The 22800-nt window shown below is 45.4% G+C and overlaps 3 protein-coding genes across 9 annotated transcripts in view; 1 reads left to right on the top strand and 2 right to left on the bottom strand.

Moving 5' to 3' along the window:
• Window positions 1-1303, bottom strand: part of SLC38A6 (solute carrier family 38 member 6) — a 46554-nt gene extending 45251 nt beyond the window's left edge. Inside the window, exons 1-2 of one of the 4 annotated variants that reach the window (XM_065686834.1) lie at window positions 1023-1303; window positions 245-366 (exon numbers count right to left, since the gene is read on the bottom strand). In XM_065686834.1, the coding sequence (XP_065542906.1) occupies window positions 245-366; window positions 1023-1163 (263 nt within the window). In that variant the 5' untranslated portion in view covers window positions 1164-1303. The remainder of the gene's footprint in view (window positions 1-244; window positions 367-1022) is intronic. The other 3 variants (XM_065686831.1, XM_065686830.1, XM_065686832.1) reach the window with 3 other exon arrangements.
• TRMT5 (tRNA methyltransferase 5) lies at window positions 1201-7902 on the top strand. Of its 2 annotated transcripts, none has more exons than XM_065686829.1 (5): window positions 1201-1334; window positions 3019-3668; window positions 4084-4208; window positions 5763-6417; window positions 7569-7902. In XM_065686829.1, the coding sequence occupies exons 1-5, from the start codon at window positions 1330-1332 to the stop codon at window positions 7631-7633; spliced, it is 1500 nt and encodes a 499-aa protein (XP_065542901.1). In that variant the 5' UTR covers window positions 1201-1329; the 3' UTR covers window positions 7634-7902. The 2 variants fall into 2 exon arrangements, with proteins under 2 accessions (XP_065542901.1, XP_065542900.1); XM_065686828.1 differs by lacking the exon at window positions 1201-1334 and adding an exon at window positions 1711-1998.
• A 2487-nt stretch (window positions 7903-10389) lies between these two features.
• The window catches only part of MNAT1 (MNAT1 component of CDK activating kinase), a 123860-nt gene continuing 111449 nt past the window's right edge, over window positions 10390-22800 (bottom strand). For 2 of the 3 annotated variants that reach the window (XM_065686835.1, XM_065686837.1), the window contains one exon: window positions 10390-11563. In XM_065686835.1, coding sequence (XP_065542907.1) covers window positions 11443-11563 — 121 coding nt within the window. In that variant the 3' untranslated portion in view covers window positions 10390-11442. The other variant, XM_065686836.1, reaches the window with a different exon arrangement.

Genomic DNA, 22800 nt, shown 5'->3' with positions numbered 1-22800 from the left:
AACAGTAATGGCCAAGAAATTGCCACCATGTGGCAATTTAACGCATTGTCTGGGCAGTACCTAAATTAGGCCAGATATGAATGACTAAACCAAAGAGGGAACATCTTATTCAACAATGCTGAAAAGCACAAGCTATTTATTTCCTCCCCAGTTTTTGCACAGGAGTCTTAGTAATCAAGCTTTGTTCCATTTAAAAATACAAGCTGAGTTTAAAAATAAGTATATGTACAAACTGAACACTTACCTAAACCCCACGATCCCTGTGTTGGCCATAGCATAGGATAAGCCAAGTATCCCACTTCCTATGATAGCATTCATTAAATTAAATACTGAGAAACCAAAGGAAGAACCCTGACTTTGAGAATCCTGTGAAAAGTGCAAAACAAACGACAATTAGTGCATGAGGTGTTTTGGCCTTTCATAGGAGGAATGTAAGGGAGGGGGAAACAGTGAGCTTTCCTTTCCTTAACCTAAATCGTAGATACCTAAAGTATCTTTTCTCATTTTAAGACCACACAAAGCCTCGTGCATACACAATAACATACGCTGTCCCATAAAGGCTCTCAATACGTCTACATCCTGAGGACGGCGACACTAGTGCTCAAGAAGAGAGCAGCGAGGTTTATGCTTAAAGCAGGCTGTCCCTACAGAAGCAAGGAACATAGCAAACGACAGCACTCCCAAGCGCTCGGCAGACAGGGATAAGACGGGTCAAGAAGCAGGCCCAGGTGCTCCGCTTCACGGGCCCGGTGCTGCCCAGCCCTTCCCACAGCGCTCGCCGGGTATCACCCCCGGCAGCCAGTCCGCACAACCCCGTCCACCCTACACCGATCCGCCCGACCTTTGAGCCCGCGGGACCCCGCCCGGCCGCGCAAGCACGGCCGGGGCAGGCGGCAAGCCGCGGGGACCGGGACCCCGTGGCAGAGTACTCGGGGACAGCAGAGCCGAGCCGGCACCCGCCGCCCCCCCGACGGAGCGGGCCCCATCAGAGCTCCCCACCGCAGCCCCAGCCACCCCCTCACATGCACGCTGCCCGGCGGCAGCAGCGGGGCGGACTCCCCGTCCTCGTCCGCCTCCTCCTCATCCTCTGGCTGCTCGCGGGCGGACAGGTACCAGCCCCGCTCGACCCACAGCGGCCCGGCCCCCTGCGGCGGCAGCACCATAGCAGCCCGAGCCCCGCCGCCGCGCCTGTGAGGGGAGCGCCGCCGGGGGGCGGGTCCGCCGCCGGGGGGGCGGAGTCGACGATCCAGCCCCGCCTTCTCCCGTGGCGCGGCCGCGTGGCGTCACGGCGGCGGCGATGACGTGAGGTCGTGCGCGGCTAGGCTCGGCATGAGGTGAGGGCGGGGGCGCTGAGGGGTGGGAGCTGTGGCAACGGGGGGGCCTCTAAGCAGGGGGTCCCGGTGCGCGGGGTCCCCTCGGCGGCCCCTGCCCCACATCTTCCGGACGGGGCTGCGCTGCTCCGCCAGCAGCGGGCGGCCCGAGCGCTGTGGGCCTGAGGCGGCGGCTGTCAGCGGGGCCCCCCTCCGGGAGGGGCGGTGACCCCGGAGAGGCTCCGCCCCGGAGAGGGTCCCTTCCCCGGGTGGGGCCTCAGCGGCCTCCGGGTCTCTGTGTGTGGTGATCGGCGTTCCTGGTAGTGGCTGGGCGGAGCGGGTAGCAGCCCTTCCACAGCTCCCTCCTCCCTGATTTGCCTCAGGTTACTCTGGGGGCAGGATGGGGCAGACGGGGATCTCGGTTAGGTGGGGCAGGTAGGCCTTTCCATAGTCAGTCTGGGAAGTCGTCTTCCGACGGCGCGGGTGCAGTGACACCCAGCCACGCTTTTATACTGGGGATTACCTAGCATCGAGAAGCCCGTGCGAACCAGGCCAGCAGTTTCCAGCTAGGGAGAAGGGGAATGTCTGAGGAAAACACTGGGATGCTCAGGCCGCGGGATGAAGGATTTCTCCTCTGTAGCAGACACGAAGAATGTAATGTGTTTTTTTTTGTCCACAGGGAAAGAAGGTGTGTGTTGCCAAAAACTTGGCTTGGGGAAATGAGCTGGGAGATGTAGGGAGTCCCAGCAAGGAGCTGGGATTTGCAGGGGAGGGAGGATGGGAGCAGGGTCAGCTTGCTGATGGTCAGCTGGTGCTCAGCTCCTTTTTGAAGAAGAGACCATATGGCTTGTTCCCCTGAAGGAGGGCAGTGCTTTGTACATCACAGTGTAGATGTCTGAGGCAGGCAAGAGAACCAGTTTCCTTTTGAAGCTAGTTTGCATTTCTCTTGTCACCACTCTTAGAACAAACTTCCCAAGAAGTGAGGGAAAATGTCAGCCTCTCACAGCACCTAAATCATCAGTTCCCATCTAGGAGCACTGATGCTGAGTCAGAAAAGTCAGGCTCCTTTGGACCATGCCTAGTGTAGGAAACTATTTAAAGAAGCGTAAAGCTACATTTCAAGTCCCCATCCTATTAACTGTAGAGAGGTGTTCAGTTACTCGAACAGACATTACTAATGCTCCTCTGTACCTTTAGGGGAATTCTGCATTTAATTAATAGTCTTTCTGATGTGCAGTTTGTGGAGCAAAGACACTGTGGAGTGTGTAACCCCTTAACCTGGAGGCAGAAATCGCTGAAAAGTGATTATGACCACTGTTGCTAATAACTGTTTTCTAGCAATCAGTGCTTGGTAATGAATCTGATCAGAGACAGAAGAGATCCAACAGCAGGAATAAGACAGTAGAAAATTTTCCATTTGGCTTACTGGGCTTAATATCACATTTATTAGAACAAAGGGAGATCATTGTTTTTTGGCAGAAGGGGATTATGTCACTGCTTAAAGTTAACGTTGAAGTCTAAAAGTACATTTGCAGGAGGACAGAAATTTGTGGTATATAATTCATAATAAAGAGCTTTACTAAACTATTGTGGATTGTTTGGTACAGATGGAAATTCTAGCATAACAGAACAGCAAATCCATGTGATTTGCAGCCTTTTTAATGGAATGATTACATAATGTCTATAAAATGAATAATTTCTCTTCTAGGACTTTATGGAGATTGGGATACTCTGCCAGACTACTGAAAACTAATAATTTTAGGACAGCTGCAGCAAATACATCATTTCCAGCAGTTTGGACACTGCTGGCTCGATATTCTGGCATAATACCTGAGCTCTTCGTAGTAGTTAGAAAAAATAGATTTTTTACAATGCCTGACACCGTGGAGGATAAAGCTGACCTCAAACTGTATTCACCGCATCCTGGAGTGCGTGGGATGACACAACTCAACAGAGAAGCTTTTAAAAGGACGATTGTTGTTCCCGTTCTGAAAGTCAAGACAGAAATTGTATATACTTTGTTGAAGTCCCTAAAACACGTGGTACTCCAGCGTCCCGGTCTAAAGCGAGTGGCTGAGGATCCAGGAGATGAGAACAGTAGATTTCTCATTCTGGATCCTCATAAAATACCAGAATTCTCACTGGGAGAATCAGAGCAAGAGGTACTAAACCAGCTTAATGTTCATCCTGAGGTGTTCAAGTATAACTTGGAGCTGACTTATGAGAATTTCAAGTCAGAGGAGATACTAAGAGCAGTCCTTCCTGAAGGTCAAGAAGTCACCTCTGGGTTTAGCCGTGTTGGTCACATAGCTCATTTGAATCTTAGAGACCATCAGCTTCCATACAGACATTTGATTGGTAGGTAGAAGTACTCTTCTCAAAAAAGTAATTCATATATTTAATATATTGTTAAAAAGATATTTAACAATTATTCTACTGATAAGTTATTTACCTGTACAAAGAATACGTTTGAGGGCTTTTCATTGCATTGTGTTTTGACTTTAAATAGCAATTGCCAATGCTGTAGCTGTGCACAGAAGGTGTAGTCTCTCCTCTTACAGTAACTGTAATCTCACTTCACTGAGGCTACATGGAGTATTGGGTCATGATAAAAGTACATGTCTTAGGTGTCGCATCTGCAACCCTGAATCATCAGAGGAAGGTTGTTCTAATACTTTTAATTAATTTAACTGTAAACAGCAGTATTTGTATTTCTTGTAGAGCATTAAAAGATTTTGGTCCCTTAACCAGAGTATCTTTTGCCCTATCTCAGGCCAAGTTATAATTGACAAGAACCCAGGCATCACCTGTGTAGTAAATAAAACCAGTATTATTGACAGCACATACAGAAATTTTCAAATGGAAGTGCTTGCTGGAGAGAGCAACCTGGTAACCAAGGTACAGTTGATTTTCTCCTCTTATTTCAAACTTAATGTGCTAAAACCCAAAGACATGTACTAGACAGATGTGCTGAAGAGATGCTGTTAAAACTCATCCTTTACATGGTGCCCTTCCTGTCACCTGTTTTAGAGTGTAAGAGTTGGCAGTTACGTCTGCATTCATTTGTCCTGGTCTGCCAAGGGTAAACTCACAACCATAAAGATCATGAAGATACATATTCTTTGAAGTTCACAGCCTAGATTTTAATGGTCTAGAACAGCATGTCATGATATTTTACTGATATGGGACAGTAGCAGGTTTCTTGCAGACATACTAATTACATTACATTACATTAGTTGTAGTAGGGGGTGTTGCTCACTCTAAAGCCAGCGTCTTTTGTGGATTTGATGTAAGAAATTGCTGTTTCTTCATTTCACTAAGCCTTATGCAGAGGCTGGTATGGAACGTAGGAATGTGTTTCTAAATCTCAGTGGCTTTGTAATGTAGGCAAGATTTTGCCTATGCCTTTTCCCTTTCCAGTCAGCAGCAAGACAAACCTCATTTCTCTCTTGTTTTAACATTTTTCAGGTGTAAAGAACTACGTAACTGCCATGCAGGGTTTCTTGGCTTTAGCTGTAAACTTGGCCACTGGTTCGACCAAAAAATGTTTTTCCTAACTGTTAGCAGTTCTGTGCTTTTAGAAGAGAAAATACTAGATTACTAAATGAAAAAGCTGAGTAGCTTGGTAGAACATCCTGTACATGCACAGAGAAGGCATTTGAATTGTCAAGGCAGAAGTGACAGTCAAACACTATGCAGAGGGTATTAGCTCATTGAGCACACATCTAGCACACCACTGAGCTGCACACTGAGCAGTGCAGATGTTTCAGTATGTTTCTTGCTGGCAAAGCAAAAGAAGCAGTGATTTGGATACAAAGATACTTCACAGTCACACAATTCAAGTGTGGTGGTGCAAAGTATTATCTTGCATCCTATTCTCATCTGAATATGTTTTCTTTTTAGGTCTGTTCTTAAGATAGTGCTCATCCCAAAGTTTGGGTTTGTGTCAGTTTCTAGACGCTGTCACCTTGAGAGATAAAATACGGTACTCTTTCAAACTGCAGGGTGCCTCCCAGGGACTTTGAATTTGGGTGACTGTTGCCATTTGTGTGCTGTATCATTCTCAGATGCTTATTTACTATGTGGACTCCACTGAGGAGAGCTCAAGGCATATTCCCAAAGTCTGCTTTCAATAAAGGAGCTGTCAGCCAGCCACAAAAAAAGCCTCAGATTATTATCTTTTTAAATGGTAAATTTAAGTTGCTGCTTATTTCCACCTGGTGATTGAGACATCCATAAGCCAGCCATCTGGATTGCCAGTTGGAACATTCCTTATGGCTATTTCTGTGGAGTAGATCTGTTTGTACAAGACTCATGTTTACTATTAGTGGGACAAATGTCAATTATATTTTGATAAAGCACCTTAATTTTTAGCTGTCTTAACTACTGATAGTGCTTAAATATGCCTGCAATTTGAACACAGAGGCTTAAGCAAATGTTTTGGACTTTCAGGTCAAAGAAAATAATATTGCATATGAATTGGACTTCTCTAAAGTCTACTGGAACCCACGTCTATCCACCGAACACAGCCGTATTGTTGAGCTTTTGAAGCCCGGTGATGTCCTTTTTGATGTCTTTGCTGGCATTGGACCTTTTGCTATTCCAGCAGCAAAGAAAAAGTGCCACGTATTTGCAAACGATCTCAATCCTGAATCCTACAACTGGCTCCTGCACAACTGCAAACTGAACAAAGTAGATGACAAAATTAAAGCATTCAATATGGATGGCCGGGACTTCCTGCTGGGGCCAGTAAGAGAAGAACTAAGTAAAGAGCTCCCACTTCATAAAGAAGAACAAAAAACCTCTTTTCACATAGTTATGAATTTGCCAGCTTTGGCTATTGAATTTCTGGATGCTTTCCGGCATCTCTTGGTCAGAGAACCATGTGGTACTGCTGGTCTTCCCACGGTGCACTGCTATGGTTTCTCCAAACACGAGAACCCGGCCAAAGACATCCAAGAACGAGCTGAAGCTGCTCTAGGAACCTCCTTGAATGGGCGCTGTTCAACTTACCTGGTTAGAAATGTTGCACCCAACAAGGAGATGCTGTGCATTAGCTTCCAGATCCCAGTAGACGTGCTGTACAAGAGGCCCTGCCCTGACGAAGGTAAGGAACAAACCTCCTGTGTGGCACATGGATTTCAGGCTACACCTTGTGCCATCTCAGACTGGTCCAACCTTGTCAGCCTTGTGGGCCACTCCAGCCATATGGCGAGGATTCTGTGTTCGGTTGTGGAGTGTGGAGGCTGCTGGCTGAAGCCTGCACATGTGCAGCAGCTGTAGGGCTTCACGCGCGCTCGGCGACAGCGGTCCGCTCCTCTGATCCCAGCATGAGCCTCCACAGAAAAAATGGTGGACTGGATAGGATCATCCCACAGGCCATAAACCAGAGCTTTGTGCCTTAGATCGCATTCTAGGGGAGGATAGGGTGTCTAATGCTAAGCACACATTTCTGTGAGCTGAATACTTCAGAACTGGAGCTTCATTTTCACCCAGGGTGGAATGGCGTGCTTCCAAGAGATGGGTCCCAGTCCTGACCTTCTCCCTTATGCTTGTGCTGACTCAGTTTAGGTCTGGAGTCACTGCATCAGCAGAATCAGCTTCTCTACAATTTAATTGAGAAACAGATATCTTTACTTGAGAAACTAGAGATCTTTAATGGTGTATATGAGTTTTATTTTTTCATTTAATCAGTCATTTGTTTTGTGTGAGTGCTCCATCCCTGGCAGTGTTCAAGGCCAGGTTGGATGAAGCCTTGGGTGGGATGGTTTAAGTGTGAGGTGTCCCTGGCCGTGGCAGGGGGGTTGGAACTAGATGATCTTAAGGTCCTTTCCAACCCTAACTGTTCTATGATTCTATGATTTGTTTCTTGAAGCACTTGCAGAAGCTCATTGGTTTCAGTGATGTTGGGCTTTCCACTAGGTGAGGAGGAGGGAGAGGAGAGACTTTCAGCCTGCAGTTACGTGAACTGGAGGAAAGAAGGTTTTGATGAAACTTTGATGCCATGAAACTTATTTTTACACTGTTGTTGGGTAGCACTGAGATGTAGGTCAAAACGTACCTCAATACAGGTTTTTTGAAAGTATTTAGTAAAAATCCCCATTACTGCTGTAGCAGTTTTTGTTCATGACTAACAGTTAATCCCAGTTTTAATTCTCATCTCTTCCTCTTAAATCCCTGAAGTGTTACATGGTTTGTGGTTTAGTTCAGTCTGTTTAGTGTACATTAAATAATTGACTTCTTTTAATGTTCTTCCAGCAAAACAAGCCTCCAAACGTCTGTGTACCAGCAATGAGTTTTCTGAAGAAAAGTTTCTGAGCTGAAGACTAGAGTTATGGTAACTACCTCAGTAGTTTAAGAGGTACACTGAGATTACCTCTGGTTTACTCCTTGAATTATTTGAAGCGTGCTGCCTGTGTTGCCCATCTCTGGTGCCAAGGTGCAGAATGCATGTTGCAACTTCCCTCTGTCAGCCTCGCTTCCTGCAGTTAACCTTTTCTTGGTTTTCACTGTGGGATCGGTGAGCAGATTGAAACTGTTGTTACGACAAAAAACTAAAACTTTGCTTTTATGTAATAAATGTGTTTTGGTATTTTTCTGCTGTTGTTTCATGCCCCGTGGTAGATCAGTGGCCCAGGCCAGGACAGTTTTCTGCTGTGTCACTTTGATAATCTGGGGCTTGTGGTGAAAACAGATTTTTGTATTTTGTTGGGACTTGTATAACCCTTGGTTGGGTTCTCTGTGACAAACAGGTCGTGTGTCTAAGAATATGGGATTACTGCTTGCAGATGCACTAACAGCTCCTGTGTAAGTGACATCACCTTTCAAAAAGCTGACCCAAGATAAAAGAAGGCCCAAATGGCCACAGGTACTTGTTCTTAGGCTTTTGAGTAAGAAACGCTTTTTAACACTGAGATATACTTAGGGATTGGAAGTAGTCAATTGGCTCTTAACTTAGCATTTGCCCACCATTAAAGCAGGAAAGACTCTTAACACTGTTGGCACATTCGCAGGTGTTGGAAGTGCAAGACCCAGTACCTGGCTCAGTGGTCTCTTGCCTTGAACCACATCCTCCTGTGGCTTCCCTGCCCCTGCTGCCTCCCAGCCTTCCCCTGCCTCCAGCTGCTCCTCTGCTGCAGTCCCTGGGTGATCTTGCTGACTGGCTGCTTCTATTCTGCAGGGGTTTGAAAAGCCTCTGCCTTCGATGGCCTTCACTTACACATCCAGGCTATTGCTGGGCAATGTCAACCACAAACAGTTTATTATTTGGATAGAGGCCTTGGTTCAGCCTCTCAGTTTCAGACGTTTTTCTTCAGTCCCAACTTGCGCATAGCAACTCAGTGAGCAAATGTCCATCGCCCTGGTCCTGCTGTTATGGCTCCATCACTGGGGCCTGCAGCCTGGTGTCCTACTTCTCACCCAAACAATTGGTAAGGCCTGAGGGTTTTGCATTACTGCCTTTCCCTTGGCTCCGCAGCCAGGGCTTCTGAGCACGCCTTTGGAGGTCTGTTGTCCCTGGGCTGCATTTATCAAACCAGGGGTCAAAAATCATGACTCACTCCTACTATCTTGAAAGCTGCTGTATAGGTCTCTTCCCTGGCCTGCTGCTCCAGCTCCAGCATTCCTCTGCTGCCCTTTAAAATAGTATCTGTCTCAACAGCTTCAATCTGTTTGTCATCCTGTTGTCAATGACAGGCACGTTGTACCCTCTCCCCACCAGCCACTGCTCCTGGAAAAGCAATGTGTGCTGTGGTTGCTGTCTGCTACATTTTCTGACATTGCTGTGTGATTGCCTATCCCTGCCCTGCAGGTTTCTCATAAACATTCAAAAGCTGCTGTTGTTCTTCAGCACCCTAAACAAACCCTGCTGTAGCAACAAGCCCCTCACCACCCTGGAACAATGTAGCCACCCTGTGATCCACACCAAGAGGCCTGTCCATACTGCTGGAAACTGCAGGTGCCTTTTTGTGCACTGCTTCACAGTCCAAATTGAGGACTTCCTGGCACTCCTGCACTAACAGAAACCTGGCTTTAATCAACAAAATGGGTTAGTAAATCTTAAACTCGTAAGAAAGAAATCTGGGGGGGGTAGAAAAAGGGACAAGCCAAGTGAGCCTAGAAACATTGTCAGGGTATGCAGGGATGCATGCACCAAGCATGTAGAAGAAATCAAGTCTGCTGATGACATGAAGCTGAGGGTTGTGCTGCCATTCAGCAGGACCTTGACAGGCTGGAGAATTGGGTGGAGAGAAACCTAATGAGGTTCAGCAAGAGCAAGTGCAGGGTACTGCACCTGAAGAGGAAGAACCCCAAGTACCAGTACAGGCTAGGGCTCACCTGTAAGAGAGCAGTTTAGCTGAGAAGGACCTGGGAGTGTTGGTGGATAAGCTGACCATGAGCCAGCAGTGTGCCCTTGCGGCCAGGAGGGACAACAGTATCCTGGGGAGCATGGGGAGGAATGTGGCCAGAAGGTCAAGGGTGATCATCCTCCCCCTCTACTTGACCCTGGTGAAGCCACATCTGGAGTACCATGTCCAGTTCTGGGCTCCTCGGTACAAGACAGACAAGGAGCTACTAAAGAGGGTCCAGCGAAGGGCCACAAGGATGGTCAGGGGTCTGGGGCATCTCTCTTACGAGGAGAGACTGCGGGAGCTGGGCCTGGTTAACCTACAGCAGACTGAGAGGGGATTTCATTAATGCATATAAATATCGCAAAAGAGAGAAGCCAGGAGGATGGTGCCAGGCTCTTGAGTGGTGCCCAGTGACAGGACAAGGAGCACTGGCCATAAACTAAAGCACAAGAAGTTTCACTTCAGCAAGAGGAAGAACTTCTTTACGTTGAGGGTGGCAGTGCAGAACAGGCTGCCCAGGGATGTTGTAAGTCTCCCTCTCTGGAGACAACATTCAGAACCCACCTGGACACGTTCCTGTGTAACCTGCTTTAGGTGGCTCTGCCTTGGCATGGGGTTTGGACCAGATGATCTCCAGAGGTCCAGTCCAACCCTAATGATTCTGTGATTCTGTGAAATTTTGGCACCTCCCTCCACCTCCCTTAGCGAAGAAAACACCGAGTCTGGAATAGAGCTTATTCTTCTCTTTATTACAACACAGAAAAAATCCATTCATTCAATGCACTCCTCAGAGCAGCATTCAACAGCTATTAGCAGATGACCCATAAAACGTGGGCCAGGCTTTACTCTGGAGGCACACGCTATCCTGAGCGGTTTCCAGTCTCCTGCAGTTTATACACACACTCATGGCAAAGACCAGTCCTGCCACAGGAAGACCATCTCTGCTGCAATTAGTCTACATTCTGCTATAAGGAGAGGAGAAGGAACACGTAAAACCAGCAGATCGAGTGACAAGGGTCATCCCAAAAGCCAGACAACAAAAGAAGGTTCCTGCTCAAAGAACCTCTGAACATACAACAGAATCAAATGGAGCTGATCAGGGAAAAAAAAACCACCCCAATTTTGACAACACTAATGACTTAGCCTTGTATCAAGGCTTCTTAGATTTCTTCTAGAGAAACTTGAAGGACTTCCAGCTAAAGATCTGTTTTCCAGACAAAGGTAAGAAACAAGGGACATTGGTAAGGATCCTGCACAAGAGTTGTGTCAGCACAGTTCCAAGGTTTCACATCCAGCTGGCAGGAGGAAAAACCCACTTGTCTAAACTGGAGAAACTAGTTTCTTGGGAAGAAAATGTAGGCTTGAATACTGACGCTAAATGTTATAATCAAAATGGCATTTAAATGCCTGTGCTAATAAAACCCTGCAATAGGAGTAAAACCGCAAACTTCTTTATTGAAGTCTGGCTTTGAAAAAAAATAATGACAAGTGTATTTCTTTAAACCTCAAACATACACAGCTGAGTTATTCACATCTTCCATTAGACATGGCTTAATGCTTCAGCCTCCGTCAGCTCCATGACTGCATGTGCTACATGACTAACGAGCTTCCCTCTATACAAAAATGCATCAACATTTTACAAAGGCTTTTATTTCCTCTAACACTTACACACAGCTGGTTTTACACAGAAGAGGGACTGCGGTGTAGCCATTGTGCACATGGCAGCAATTTTACTCCTTGCTCTGTTTGGTGTCCCTTGATCAGAGGCTGATGCACGCCGGCTAATTGGGGTGCCAGAAAAGACCACTGAAGGCATCCTGTAAGGCTCGGCTGCAAGCAAGAGAGGAAGTGTAGCCCCCAGCGATGTCCTGTGGAGAGGCAGCTCGCACATGGGTGAGATACCTGAAACAAAGAGAAGCAGCATTTCAGAGCAGAAATAAACACATCAGACACCGGTGTGGTTCTCAGCAGTCAGGTCAAAGATGCTTTTTGAGAGAAAGCAAGGAGATGGAGCTGCCCACTGCTAGCTGCCTATGAAGGGATCAGTATAAAGCTTTACTAGTTGAAATGATGGCAATGCCGATGCACCTTCAGACAAGCTGCCCAGCAAACACACTGAAAAAACCTGGCTCTGGCAACAGGCTGCACAGGGTTAAGAACACTCACTGGGTTGCATTTTGGTACTTGTTCTGGGGGCAGGGCTGCATTTCTTTCTTATAAGATGATGATGACACAAGCTTTCCTGCACTCCCACAGGAGTCAAGAGTTTCAGCTCTGTCCAGTTAGCACTATGCACGCCCAAGAGCCAACCATGCCAGTTGCTCTGATAACGACAGAGCTAAACTTTCTGCTGTCAGGCCTATCTGTATCTGCAGTAAGTCCACTGACACCAGGCAATTAGGTCTGTGGAAGGCTGTCATTTTGGCTAAAGCAGCTGCTGAACTGCACCATGATTTCATCATCATCTAAGGGGCATGTAGCAGTAGGACAAGGGGAAAGGGTTTTAAACAGAAAGAGGGGAGATTTAGAATAGACATTAGGAAGAAGTTCTTCCCTGTGAGGCTGGTGAGGCACTGGCACAGGTTGTCCAGAAAAGCTGTGGCTGCCCCATCCCTGGCAGTGTTCAAGGCCAGGCTGAATGGTGCTTTGAGCAACCTGGTCTAGTGGAAGGTGTCCCTGACCATGGCAGGGGGGTTGGAACTGGATGACCTTAAGGTCCTTTCCAACCCAAACCAGTCTGTGATTCTATCATCTTTGCCATCAAATTTTTCACCAAACCAGCCAGGCTGATGTTGAACCATGCTGCCTATGCTAGCCCTGCTGCAAGCTCTTGGCTCCCCTCAGCCCTTTCTGAGGGCTCATACCCAAGAGCTCCCAACTAAAGGTGTCTGCTCAGGGGTATAGGGATGGTTTCATTCAGTGCTTTAACCATAGAAGTCCTTACGTCCAACGTAAGACAGATATAAGACCAGGTTCTTGGCTAGTTTTGCACCAAAACCATTTCAAATAGAAAGCCACAGGCCCAGCACAATCAGCAAAATGACCACCCCAAATTCCAAACGCCAGATAAAATACCATAAATTAGAACTGCTTTTCAGAGTGGCCATGTGAGCCTCTGAGCTTCAGCTAGCTGTTTTGATTCATTGCTTGGTACATGTTGCTCCTGGGAAGGTTGAGTCACTCCACCTCTGGCTTGGCAATTCAAGCATAAACTTGCAAAATGCATACAGCCTTTTATAATGTTATCCTGAGAAACCTAAACCAGCTGCACTTCTGGCAGGAAAATACAGGACCACCAGTAAAATATCCAAAACAGTTGCATCTTTTAATTTATGACCGTACACTGTTTCCATAAAGAGTATATAAAACAGGTCAGATTTTATAGGTAAGACATAATAAACAGTCATACCCATTGAAGCCATAAATGTGTAGAAAAAGAGGTTACTTAGAAATGATTAATTACAGTTTTAAAACTGTATTTCTTGCACCTAATAACCACAATGCACAGACATGAGCAACATTTCTGAGTAGATTGCTGGTGATGCTGAAGCTGAGAGACTGAATTTGCCTCCTGCGGCTGGGCTGAGGTGTGCTCTGCTACTTGGTATGAACGTGGGACAGAGCCCGATCCTCATGGTTGGACATGGGTTTCCATCAGCACAGCAGAGACCCTGGGGCACAAACCCACTTCATAGTGTTTAGTCCAAAGGGAATTGACAAACATGGCAGCATAAGCCGGTCCTTTCTCACCATCTACAGGGGAAGCTGGTCTGCAGAGAGCTCTGGTTTTGGGGGAGAATGCACTTAATGGATTTTAACTTCTTTTTTTAACATTCTTATTACTTGTCCCTTAATATTTTAGGAGGAAAATCTCATCCTTCCCAAAGGCCTTTTACAACTGCTGTATGAAACAAGAGCTCCTTCCCCCAGCCAGTAATGATGAAGGAATACTGACAACAACAAATAATTTCCTTTGAAATGCTGGTGTGAAACTATCTCCACCCTCCACGCCCGAGAGTCTTATGAAAATCAATTCCCTCTCAGATTTCACATCTGTCATGTTTTTTTCATTGCAGAAACTTCAATTTTCCACTCCTGCATGGAGCGGTCCAGAGAAAACAGGGGATTATTTTATGTTTCTGCATTAACAAAGGTCGGTTGTGTTTTTCATTACTTTTCTTATCATTTGTTACTTGTTACACTAGAAGGAGAGAGACAGAGTCTATTGTTACCCTTTTTTAGGTCATCTGAAATTGGGGCACTAGTTTCATAACACACCCTGATTTACAGCTATTACAACACTTATGGTTAATTGGTATGTGATGTCTGAAGCAACACAAAATCATTGATAAAAAGACTCAGATCAACTTTTACTACAGCAACCTGTGTTAATTACCCTTCCTCCTGTGGAACAAGCATGACAAGCTGCTGGCTGTCAAGTGGGGTCTTTATTTTCTTGTTAAGTATCTGAACTTACTGCTCTTGACTGTTTAATTACTGTGGTACACCAGGCAATTGCATAGAATCTGCCACTCTGAAGCCACACAATGAGAACTGAATGTTTTGCCGGCTTTTCCCCACCGATCACCATCTGTGCAGCCTGAAGCCGGCTGTGCCCTTCACAGGAGAATCTCTCTGAACTGGATTCCTGGGGTTTCTGGCAGAGGTCAACACATCTTTTCATGTACACCTTTACAACAGCAGCAGGAAGAAGCGCCTGCCAAGTTTTATTTCCAAAAAGTCAAGCTCCGTTAGGTCTTGGGACCTGGAGGTAATTGCTCTCACTAGTTAGCAAATTCCAGCACACTAGGTCTGTTTTTCATAGGTTTATTTTAAGTATCTGTAAATCTTATAAGCAGAAACCAGGAAAGAGAGGTTTGCTTTTTCTGGTGCAGAGTTTTTTAGTGTAACTTGTTTTTACTGAGGGCAGACTGAAGTTAAAAAAAGCCTGCACCATTATTTCTGAGCAAGGCTAAAGGGCCGTGTGTTCTCTGCCCCATGGTTTCACACTTCCCACTGTAATGCCTGCACTCCACTTCGGGCTCTGCCCAAACAAGTTCCCTTTCCTTAGCTGCAGCCGTTGGATGTTGATCTTCCCCATTAACCTTTCACGTCAATTAAAACACATCGTATTTTGTTCTTCATGAGCCTTCAGGGGGCTCATTCCTGGCCTCCGGTTTCTCATCATCACTCAGGGAGTGGGGGGATGATTTTTAAAAAGCCTCCTGCTTTCAAGGGAAGAGGTGCAATTCACACTTGCTGCAGAGACGCGCAATCAAGTTGGTCACTCCTGGAGTGGGTTTCCTTCACGTTTTCTCTTTTCCGAAGGCTGTGTCACCATCACTTCATCAGGAGTGACGGGGACCGTCACAGAACTACACAGCAGTGTGATCCCCTGTGCCCTTCCACCCACTGCCCAGGCAGCCTCAGCACCCCTTGGCATGGCTGTTTCTGAGGCGCAGAGAACCCAACCACAGCTTGTCAGACTGTAACATCCGAGACCACTGGCAAATGTCCCCTCACTGCTCCACAGGGCAGTCTTGTTTCAAAGATGCTCAGGAAAGACCTCAGAAACAGAGAAGATGGAGAAACAGCACAATCAAACCAGGCTAAAAGAAAATCAAAACGAAACCCAAACCAAAACCACCACACACCAAAACATCCAACCAACAAGCCAAACACCCCCCCACACACATAGTACTTCACCCACCCAACTGTAAGTATCAGTGCTTGGGATTATTTCATAACACCTTCACCATCTATCCAAAATAAATACACTCCACTGGTGTTCCTGCAGATGCATCACTAGAGGTACATGTGGAGTACTGTGTATCTGGAAGGCAGATTGTACTTTTTTTGATGTATTAGGTATTTTATTGGGGTGAAGAAAAAAATCATTCAAAAAACTGTTTGACAGAAGAAAAAAAGATCATGTAATTCATATCCACAGATTTACTGCTCATCTGATTATCCGCAGTATCCAAGACAGAAGGTAATAGGGCAGACATTAGATCTGGGAAATCTTCCAGATTCATCATATAAATAATAAACAGTGGTTGCATGAAAGCAAGAGAATAGTCCAGTCCGGAAAATTGTGTAAAGCATTAGTAACGCAGTAGCACACACTGCATTCCTGAACATTTCTAGAGAGAATTGTTTTCATTAGATTTACCAAGTCTCTAAGATGAATTATCAATGTATTATTCACAGTATCACTGCAGAGACTGGGCCTTATCAGATGAGAGCAGCACATAATAAACTTTTCTGTGGCCTGTTTTCTTTTGAGGAATGCATGGCCTGGGTTACTCTAAGCCCCTGAGCAGGTAAGAAACTGAGCTCCTCCACTCAACTGTGATTTGTTTGAACCAGTTCTACCACATAGATGGTCCATGCAGCCAAAGCAGAATTTGTTTATGAAATGAGCTGAGCTCATTGCTGTTCTTCATTACATAGCCCTGGGAAGTTCATTTGGGAACAGGCCTTTGCCAGGTGTTACTCAAACCTTGCAAACTGTAACCTGCACAACACAAAACTGATACTAAAAGAAGTCCAGAATAGCAATTAATCCTTCCACAGACTAGCTACATGCCTGATCCCAGGTCTTCAGAAGGCAAATAGCAGTCTTTTGTCTATTTCAGCAGGCGCTCTTTGTATTTAGATCTTAACAAACCAACCAGCTATTACTGGTGTCAGAAATTCCTGCTGACCACCAGCCAGCACAGCCTGTTCCAACATATATTGAAACTTTAACACAACCATGAACTCCACAAGGGCCCCTCACAAGCCCAGCTCAATGCCCCAGGTCACACTTCCAGTCCTGACAGCAGCAATGCACCTACCATCAGCCACTCTTTTCTGCCCTCCACCACCACAAGTATTAAGTGGAGGAAAAATAAAATCTGTTTACTAGTTGAATGGGGAAGACTTTTCCCTGGAAAGGAACAGGTCCGTGGCTGCCTTGAGGAATCAAGACATCATTTGGTTGATAAATACAGCAGAACAGTTTTAATTGCTTTCATTTGAATGTGACCAGGAAGTCCAAAAAGGAACAACAAATAACCGTGCTGTGGGGTTTGCTGCAGGCACCCGCAAACAGGCAGGGAGGTTCCCACTGCACCAGCCAAGGGGGGGCATGCTACTTGTTTTGCTTTCTTTTCCTGCCTCTGGCTATTGTGCCTCTGCGTATACAATTGCAGCAATCAGTGTGAATCAGTATCAAGAAACCATTACGCACCATGAACTCCAAATATGACAGATCCCAAGGCAGACAGAAAAAATATATCTTTATCCAGATTATGTCAGCCATTAGTCTTGCAGCAGGAGAAGACCAAATACAGCCCATAGTGCAGGGGTGCAAGAAAATGTCATCCTAAATACCACAATGGAGTTTTGGCTATTGAAAAAGTCTACAAAAGAGAGCTACCATAACCACCACCCTTGATGCCTGAGCAATCCTACTTGCAGCCAGCAGACCCACCAGTTCAGATTCAGCTTAGTAAAGCCAGCCTATCTTTTTCTTAGTAGTAATCCTGCTGAGCAATGCTAGTTTTCTGAGGCCTTAGTGAGCAGAAACTGCCCACCAAGATGTCAGATGGGTCCCAGACTCCAGCTCTTCCATGCCACAGGCTTGCTCAGCCCATTTCACATACCCACACACCAAGAAGCTGCCACAGAACAGTCACCTATTCATCCTGATTCACAGAGCTGTGCCTGGAGTTCCTCCAGACCAGCACGTGACCAGGTAAAGAAGCTTACGGCATGCTTGTAAAGCCACCATTCAGAGGCTCTTATTCAGGGGCTGCAGCTGTTAAGAGTGGACTGCCGAAAGCACAGTTGGCATTATGAGCCAGCCCCCTGGCTCCAGCTGACTTCATCTTTGACAACATTTCCAGGGCCTTACTTCAATCATAAAATCATAGAACAGCAGGTTGGAAGAGACCTCGAGGATCATCTGGTTCTACCTTTCCAGGCAAGCATGACCTAGACTAGATGTCCCAGCACCCTCTCCAGCCAAATCTTAAAACGTCCAAGACAGTTCTTTCCAAATGCTTGGAAATAAACATACCTGTACTTAGTTGACATTTGAGTATTTTCTTTCATAGGGAAACTTCAACCAACTTTCCAATAAGTCTTCATCTTGCAATAAATTCTTCAAAATCAAATGCCTACTGACTCTAATGGGTCTCTATTTGTTACAATGAATACTTAAGAAAAAAACTTCTTACTTGGGAGATTGAGTTCATGGCTCCCAGAACATCTATTTCTTAGTTTTGTGCCTTCCAAGCAAAGAACTCTGTTCTAGCAGAAACAGCTTTTCCCAGGAGGAAAGCCAAGAAGCCCCCAACCCACCAAATCAATAAAAGAAAGTGATTCTTTTTAGCCTCCTCCATCTGCTTTGTCTAATTAGCAATTTGTTTCAAATGCTGTCTGAGTGTCTCTGGGCCAGAGTACATGTCAAAGATGTGTGCTGACACGAAGTTGTTTAAAGTAAGGGCTGCCACAGCACACCTCAGCTACAGTGGAACAGCACAGAGTTCCGCTACTGAGACAGGAGGAGGAAAAAAAAAGCCTAGAAAAGCAATATATAGCTGTCGCTGATAAAGCCAGTTCCAACTCCAAAGGTAAGAGATCAGTGACAGGTTATTCCTCCCTCTTTTCCCCCACTCCTCCTTTACACCAAAGGGCAAGCATCTCAGACGGTGGCAGCTGAAAGCCACACGTGCCCTGCTACAACAGTGACCCAGCAGCACCTCAGGCTCAGCGCTTCCACTCCAAAAGAGGCAGCTTCGCTCCTTACCATTCGGCTACTGCATGACCAATAAAAGAATCTCCGGAGTATTTAACATAAGAACTAAGTAACTTCTAGTTCATGTTTCACATAAACTGTTTCCTTTTCAAATGGAGAAACCCATACTTAAACTGTAAGACATATCCCATTATCCGTACCACAGATACTGTTACAAATTACCTATGACACTGGTGAGTACAACTGTGAAGCCTGCAAGAGGAAAATCTTTCAACGCAAGGACACAAAGTCAAACCAGTCACCCTTCGTGGGGGGAAGAGAACAAAATCATATTTTACCACACTATTTTCCCTGAAAACTTCCTCTTTTTGTGATGAAATCCAGACTCCGGAGACCCAGCATTTCCACTGAAAAACTAAGAGAATGGTGGGTGGAATGGAGGGAAATTTTCTAGACAGCCGTCTCAAAATACATCTTCAGTAGTCAGTGTGTCATAAAAAAACCCAGCTCTTCTATTAGTAAAAAAAAGCTTAAAGGAAGAAAAGTTTTAGAGCGTACATCGTTCTCCAGCATTTTCCTAGCACTGAACTAGCAATTCAACTGCTGCTCTAGGTTTTAAACAGACCCGAGACCAGAATCAGGCCCTCATGTTTATTTAACACATAAACAAACATTTGCCTTTAGAGTAACTGAGAAGCCAATGCTATTGCCTACAGGTAAGATGAAAAAGCATGGAGAAATTAAGATCAAAGAACAAAGGGAAATGCCTTCTGCCCCACAGAAGCTGTCTGATATAGTAATTTTAAGAGTGCATGTTTCAAAGTGTAAATGATGAGAAAGGTTTTAGAGAATAAAGCAAGCTTTGTATTACTCTGACCTAAGACGCATTTTCTCAGCCACCGGCTGACAGCCCTGGACACCACACGCAGGTTTCTGCAGGCACTGCCATAACAATTTTTAGACAAGTCCAGTGTCACTGCAGGGTCCTACCCAAGAAGGCACTAGCCCTAATACAGTGATTTCACGTAGAGAAAGACTATAGACTCAAAGCACTATGGACTTAGGCTATTGATTTAAAGCACTGTAGACTACAGAGGTAAAGTCTACAGACTTAGAGCACTCTGAAATGAGTCATAAACTCCCAAAATGCTGTGAGCTGACCTATACCCATCTTCAGAGGACCTGCAAATCAAATTTCACCTGTAAACAATACAGTAACAAAGTTAACAAGTTAAATTCCCACCGAGTTACACAAGCTACACGTTTACGTTCAAGACCTCACGTGTAAATCCAATGCATGTTTGATAAACACATTTTGCACCTCCTGCGAGCCCAGAATTCACAATGGGTGTCTGCGTATTTCCTTTGATAACAATCAAACACTACATTTAATCAGCGCTTTCAAAAGTTAAAGCAATGACAGAAATCAATCTGATTTAGCTTTTTACTTAAAAAAAATTCCAAAATAAAATAAAACCCTGAAGCTCCTAGAGTATACCATAACCCCCAATTCACAGAAAGGAGGCATATTCTCAGATTGGTTTAGTCAACCTGCTTCATAGATCTCTGTGCTGTTACAGGGCAGACTCAAGACAATGAATACCTGAAAGTTCTCCTCGGTTTAGCAGGTAACTGCCTGTTTCAAAATAAAAACAGGAAATGGAAAGCAGAACCTGCAAACATATTAATCCTTTGCAAGCAAAGAAAAACTAAAGGCTACGCAATTTCTTTTTGTTCACGTTTCACCTCTGTAAAGGGTATTTTATACAAGTTCTATCCTGACTTTTCTTTCTTCGGTTACTGGGGAACTTCCTCACATCCCACTTTCCTCCCAGTAATATATTTAGTTGTTTTAATGGCTTCAATACATGTCTCTCAAGAACCATCACTGATTATGCTGCATAAACTGTTTGCTTCTTGTTGCTCACCACACATTTCAGCACCACACATTTTTGCCGGTGTTCAGACACCATCTCCACAGTATGTTCAACCACTACCATTTGATTATTTTTTCTTTCCCTCAAACTGACAGGATTTCTGCCTAAACGCTTTCCCAAATAGCTGCTTGATTTCATATCCCCGCGCACTCAGCCAGAAACAAAGGGTTAATGTTTATTTCTAGAAGCCTCGCTCACAGGAAGCCTTCCTTCAGCAGGAGCAACTTCCGTAACTCGCGCCTCTGGGAGCAGAGGGGATGGGAGTGCTCTGGATGAGCGGGGCACCTGGCTCACCATTTGTCATCTTCCTGAGGTCACCCGCCAGCTGCCTGTCCTCTCAACACCCAGCCTCGCCACCGCGGCCAAGGCATCCTCCCTCGCTCACGTTTCCAGCTCTGAACTTCCAGATTCAGTAAATCAATCCGCCATCGCAGAAACCGCTCCAACAACTGCAAGTAAGCACTTTAACACCCTTGAGCGGCCTCGCTGCATAACAAGGACACTGCAGGCCTAGCTGGAATTCAGCAAAGCACTCACTCTGCAGGACTAGTATAGATTACACTTTGGAGGACTGCAGAACTGCAGCTACATTTAGTCTATGACTAAATCAGGCTCCACTTGTACTTGACCCCGAGAAGAATGTCATTGAACACAAGGGCCTTTTCTCAGCTATGATCCCCTATCTCTTCCTTTTCAAAGCCTAAAAAGACCAGTAAACCATCATTTCTAATTGCAAAGTAGCTCTCTTTTTAACATGTTGTGGAAATGTTTTGGCATGGCTCTATCTTCAAATTCTTCATCTTTCCTACTGCCTCCAACTCCACACACTACATTTAGGACAGAGGTCACCAGAAGAACATGGGTTATGTTTAAGTAGTTATTATTACTCTGAGGAAGTTAGCCACTCTTTTGTAACTTACGACCTGAGTCAGGATTGTTCTCATAGGCTTATCTTTCTTTTTTTCCTTACAAGAATAAGCAACTTCAGTCTTAAAGACATCACTGTGTCTTTCCTCACGGCTAAGGGAACATTTCCCTGGGTTTGATTCCATGAATACAGCATCTCATCTGTAGGCAAAAAGGGAACACAGCTTTTATTCTGAAAGATAGTTCTTTTGGACACACAAATTCTTCTTTTAGCATAAAAATTCCCCACTGTTCCTCACTCGCCGACTCTGTCTCTGACTTCCACACACCCCACTGCGTACCATAAATCCCCAGTGCATGGCAAGCAATCCATATTGATGAACTGGGGCTTCGAGTGAGCTACATGAAAGAGATTCCTTCTGGACCAGCTTCCATGTAAATTACACAGCTGTGAAGCAAACGAAGCCATTTCTGAACAGAGCACTCAATCAGAAACACCTACAGGAATAGGACGGAGATGCACAGAGACTTTTTTTACCCCCATTTTTCAGTACATTTGTGGCAAGAGATCACAAAGATGGTCATGACTGTACCACAACTGCAGAGTGCAGCACAGACTGCTGTGAGCAGAGAGGAGATATTTTTGCCTCAGAAGCTCTGGTAAGGACCTTGACTTAGGGCCCAAGGCTGGAAAATGGACTGGCCAGCACACTTTTAGAGGTTTTTTCACATTGAAGGACTGTGTTTTAGTCCCAGCAAGACAGGACAGAGCCCCTGGGGACTTGAGTGTCAGGCACAGCCACAGTCAGGTTGCAGACTAATAGAGGTCAACAGCCTGCCTTGGCCCTACACCTTCCCCCAGTTTGCCTCCTCCAAGTACTTGCTCTGGTGCATGGCTCTGAAATGCCACTGTAGGGCACTGACCTCAGTGAGGACAATGAGGCTGGACCTAAGGGGGAAGAAACATCACCTTCTACCCCACTAACATAAAGGACTGAGAGCAGCAAAACAACAGCAGGAAGGCATTTACCACAGACACAGGCTTTGCCCCCAAATTGCTTCTGACGGAAAAAAACCCATCATATGAATAAAGAAAAATGAAATACTGTCTCCCCAGGTCAGCTGGTCTATCCTGCTTTCACTGTGATACAGCATCCTCTGCTCTGGCAGAGTAGCAATGAATTCATGTTGCATGGTAATTCCAGCTTAATATGACTCAAACAAAACAGCACAAGATGTGCAAGAATTTCTAGAGAGTTTTTAACCTCTGATACTGATCAGATAAGTAAGCCGCCAAACCTAATAATTATCTCTAATGAATAACTACGAGCACAGAGCTCTGCGCTGGTAGTTATTCACCTGAGATAATAAGAACCCAAAGTTATTTTCTTCAGGCAGTATCTGAAAAGCGTAATTGTTGAAAGCAAAAAGACTGCAGTTTGAATGATGCTATTTAAAGATGAGACTCTTCAGGTCAAAAGAAGGTGAAAAAATCAGCCTGGCTGGTATCACAGCTGACTAATGCATTAGACCCTCTGCTGCTTCAGGTTCTGGTTGCTGCTGATCAGGTCAGCATTTCAGTCTGATGT

The sequence above is a fragment of the Lathamus discolor genome, chromosome 6 (assembly GCF_037157495.1).
Source record: "Lathamus discolor isolate bLatDis1 chromosome 6, bLatDis1.hap1, whole genome shotgun sequence".
NCBI lineage: Eukaryota > Metazoa > Chordata > Aves > Psittaciformes > Psittacidae > Lathamus > Lathamus discolor.
This window is presented reverse-complemented; position numbering and strand designations above follow the sequence as displayed.

What these genes read in the sequence shown, in the direction of transcription:
- TRMT5 (XM_065686828.1), top strand. Translation starts at nt 1,892, where the DNA reads ATGTCTGAGGAAAACACTGGGATGCTCAGGCCGCGGGATGAAGGATTT. An exon ending in TTTGTCCACAGGGAAAGAAG is followed by an intron (nt 1,999 to 3,018) that starts GTGTGTGTTGCC and finishes TTTCTCTTCTAG; the next exon opens with GACTTTATGGAGATTGGGAT. An exon ending in TCCATACAGACATTTGATTG is followed by an intron (nt 3,669 to 4,083) that starts GTAGGTAGAAGT and finishes GCCCTATCTCAG; the next exon opens with GCCAAGTTATAATTGACAAG.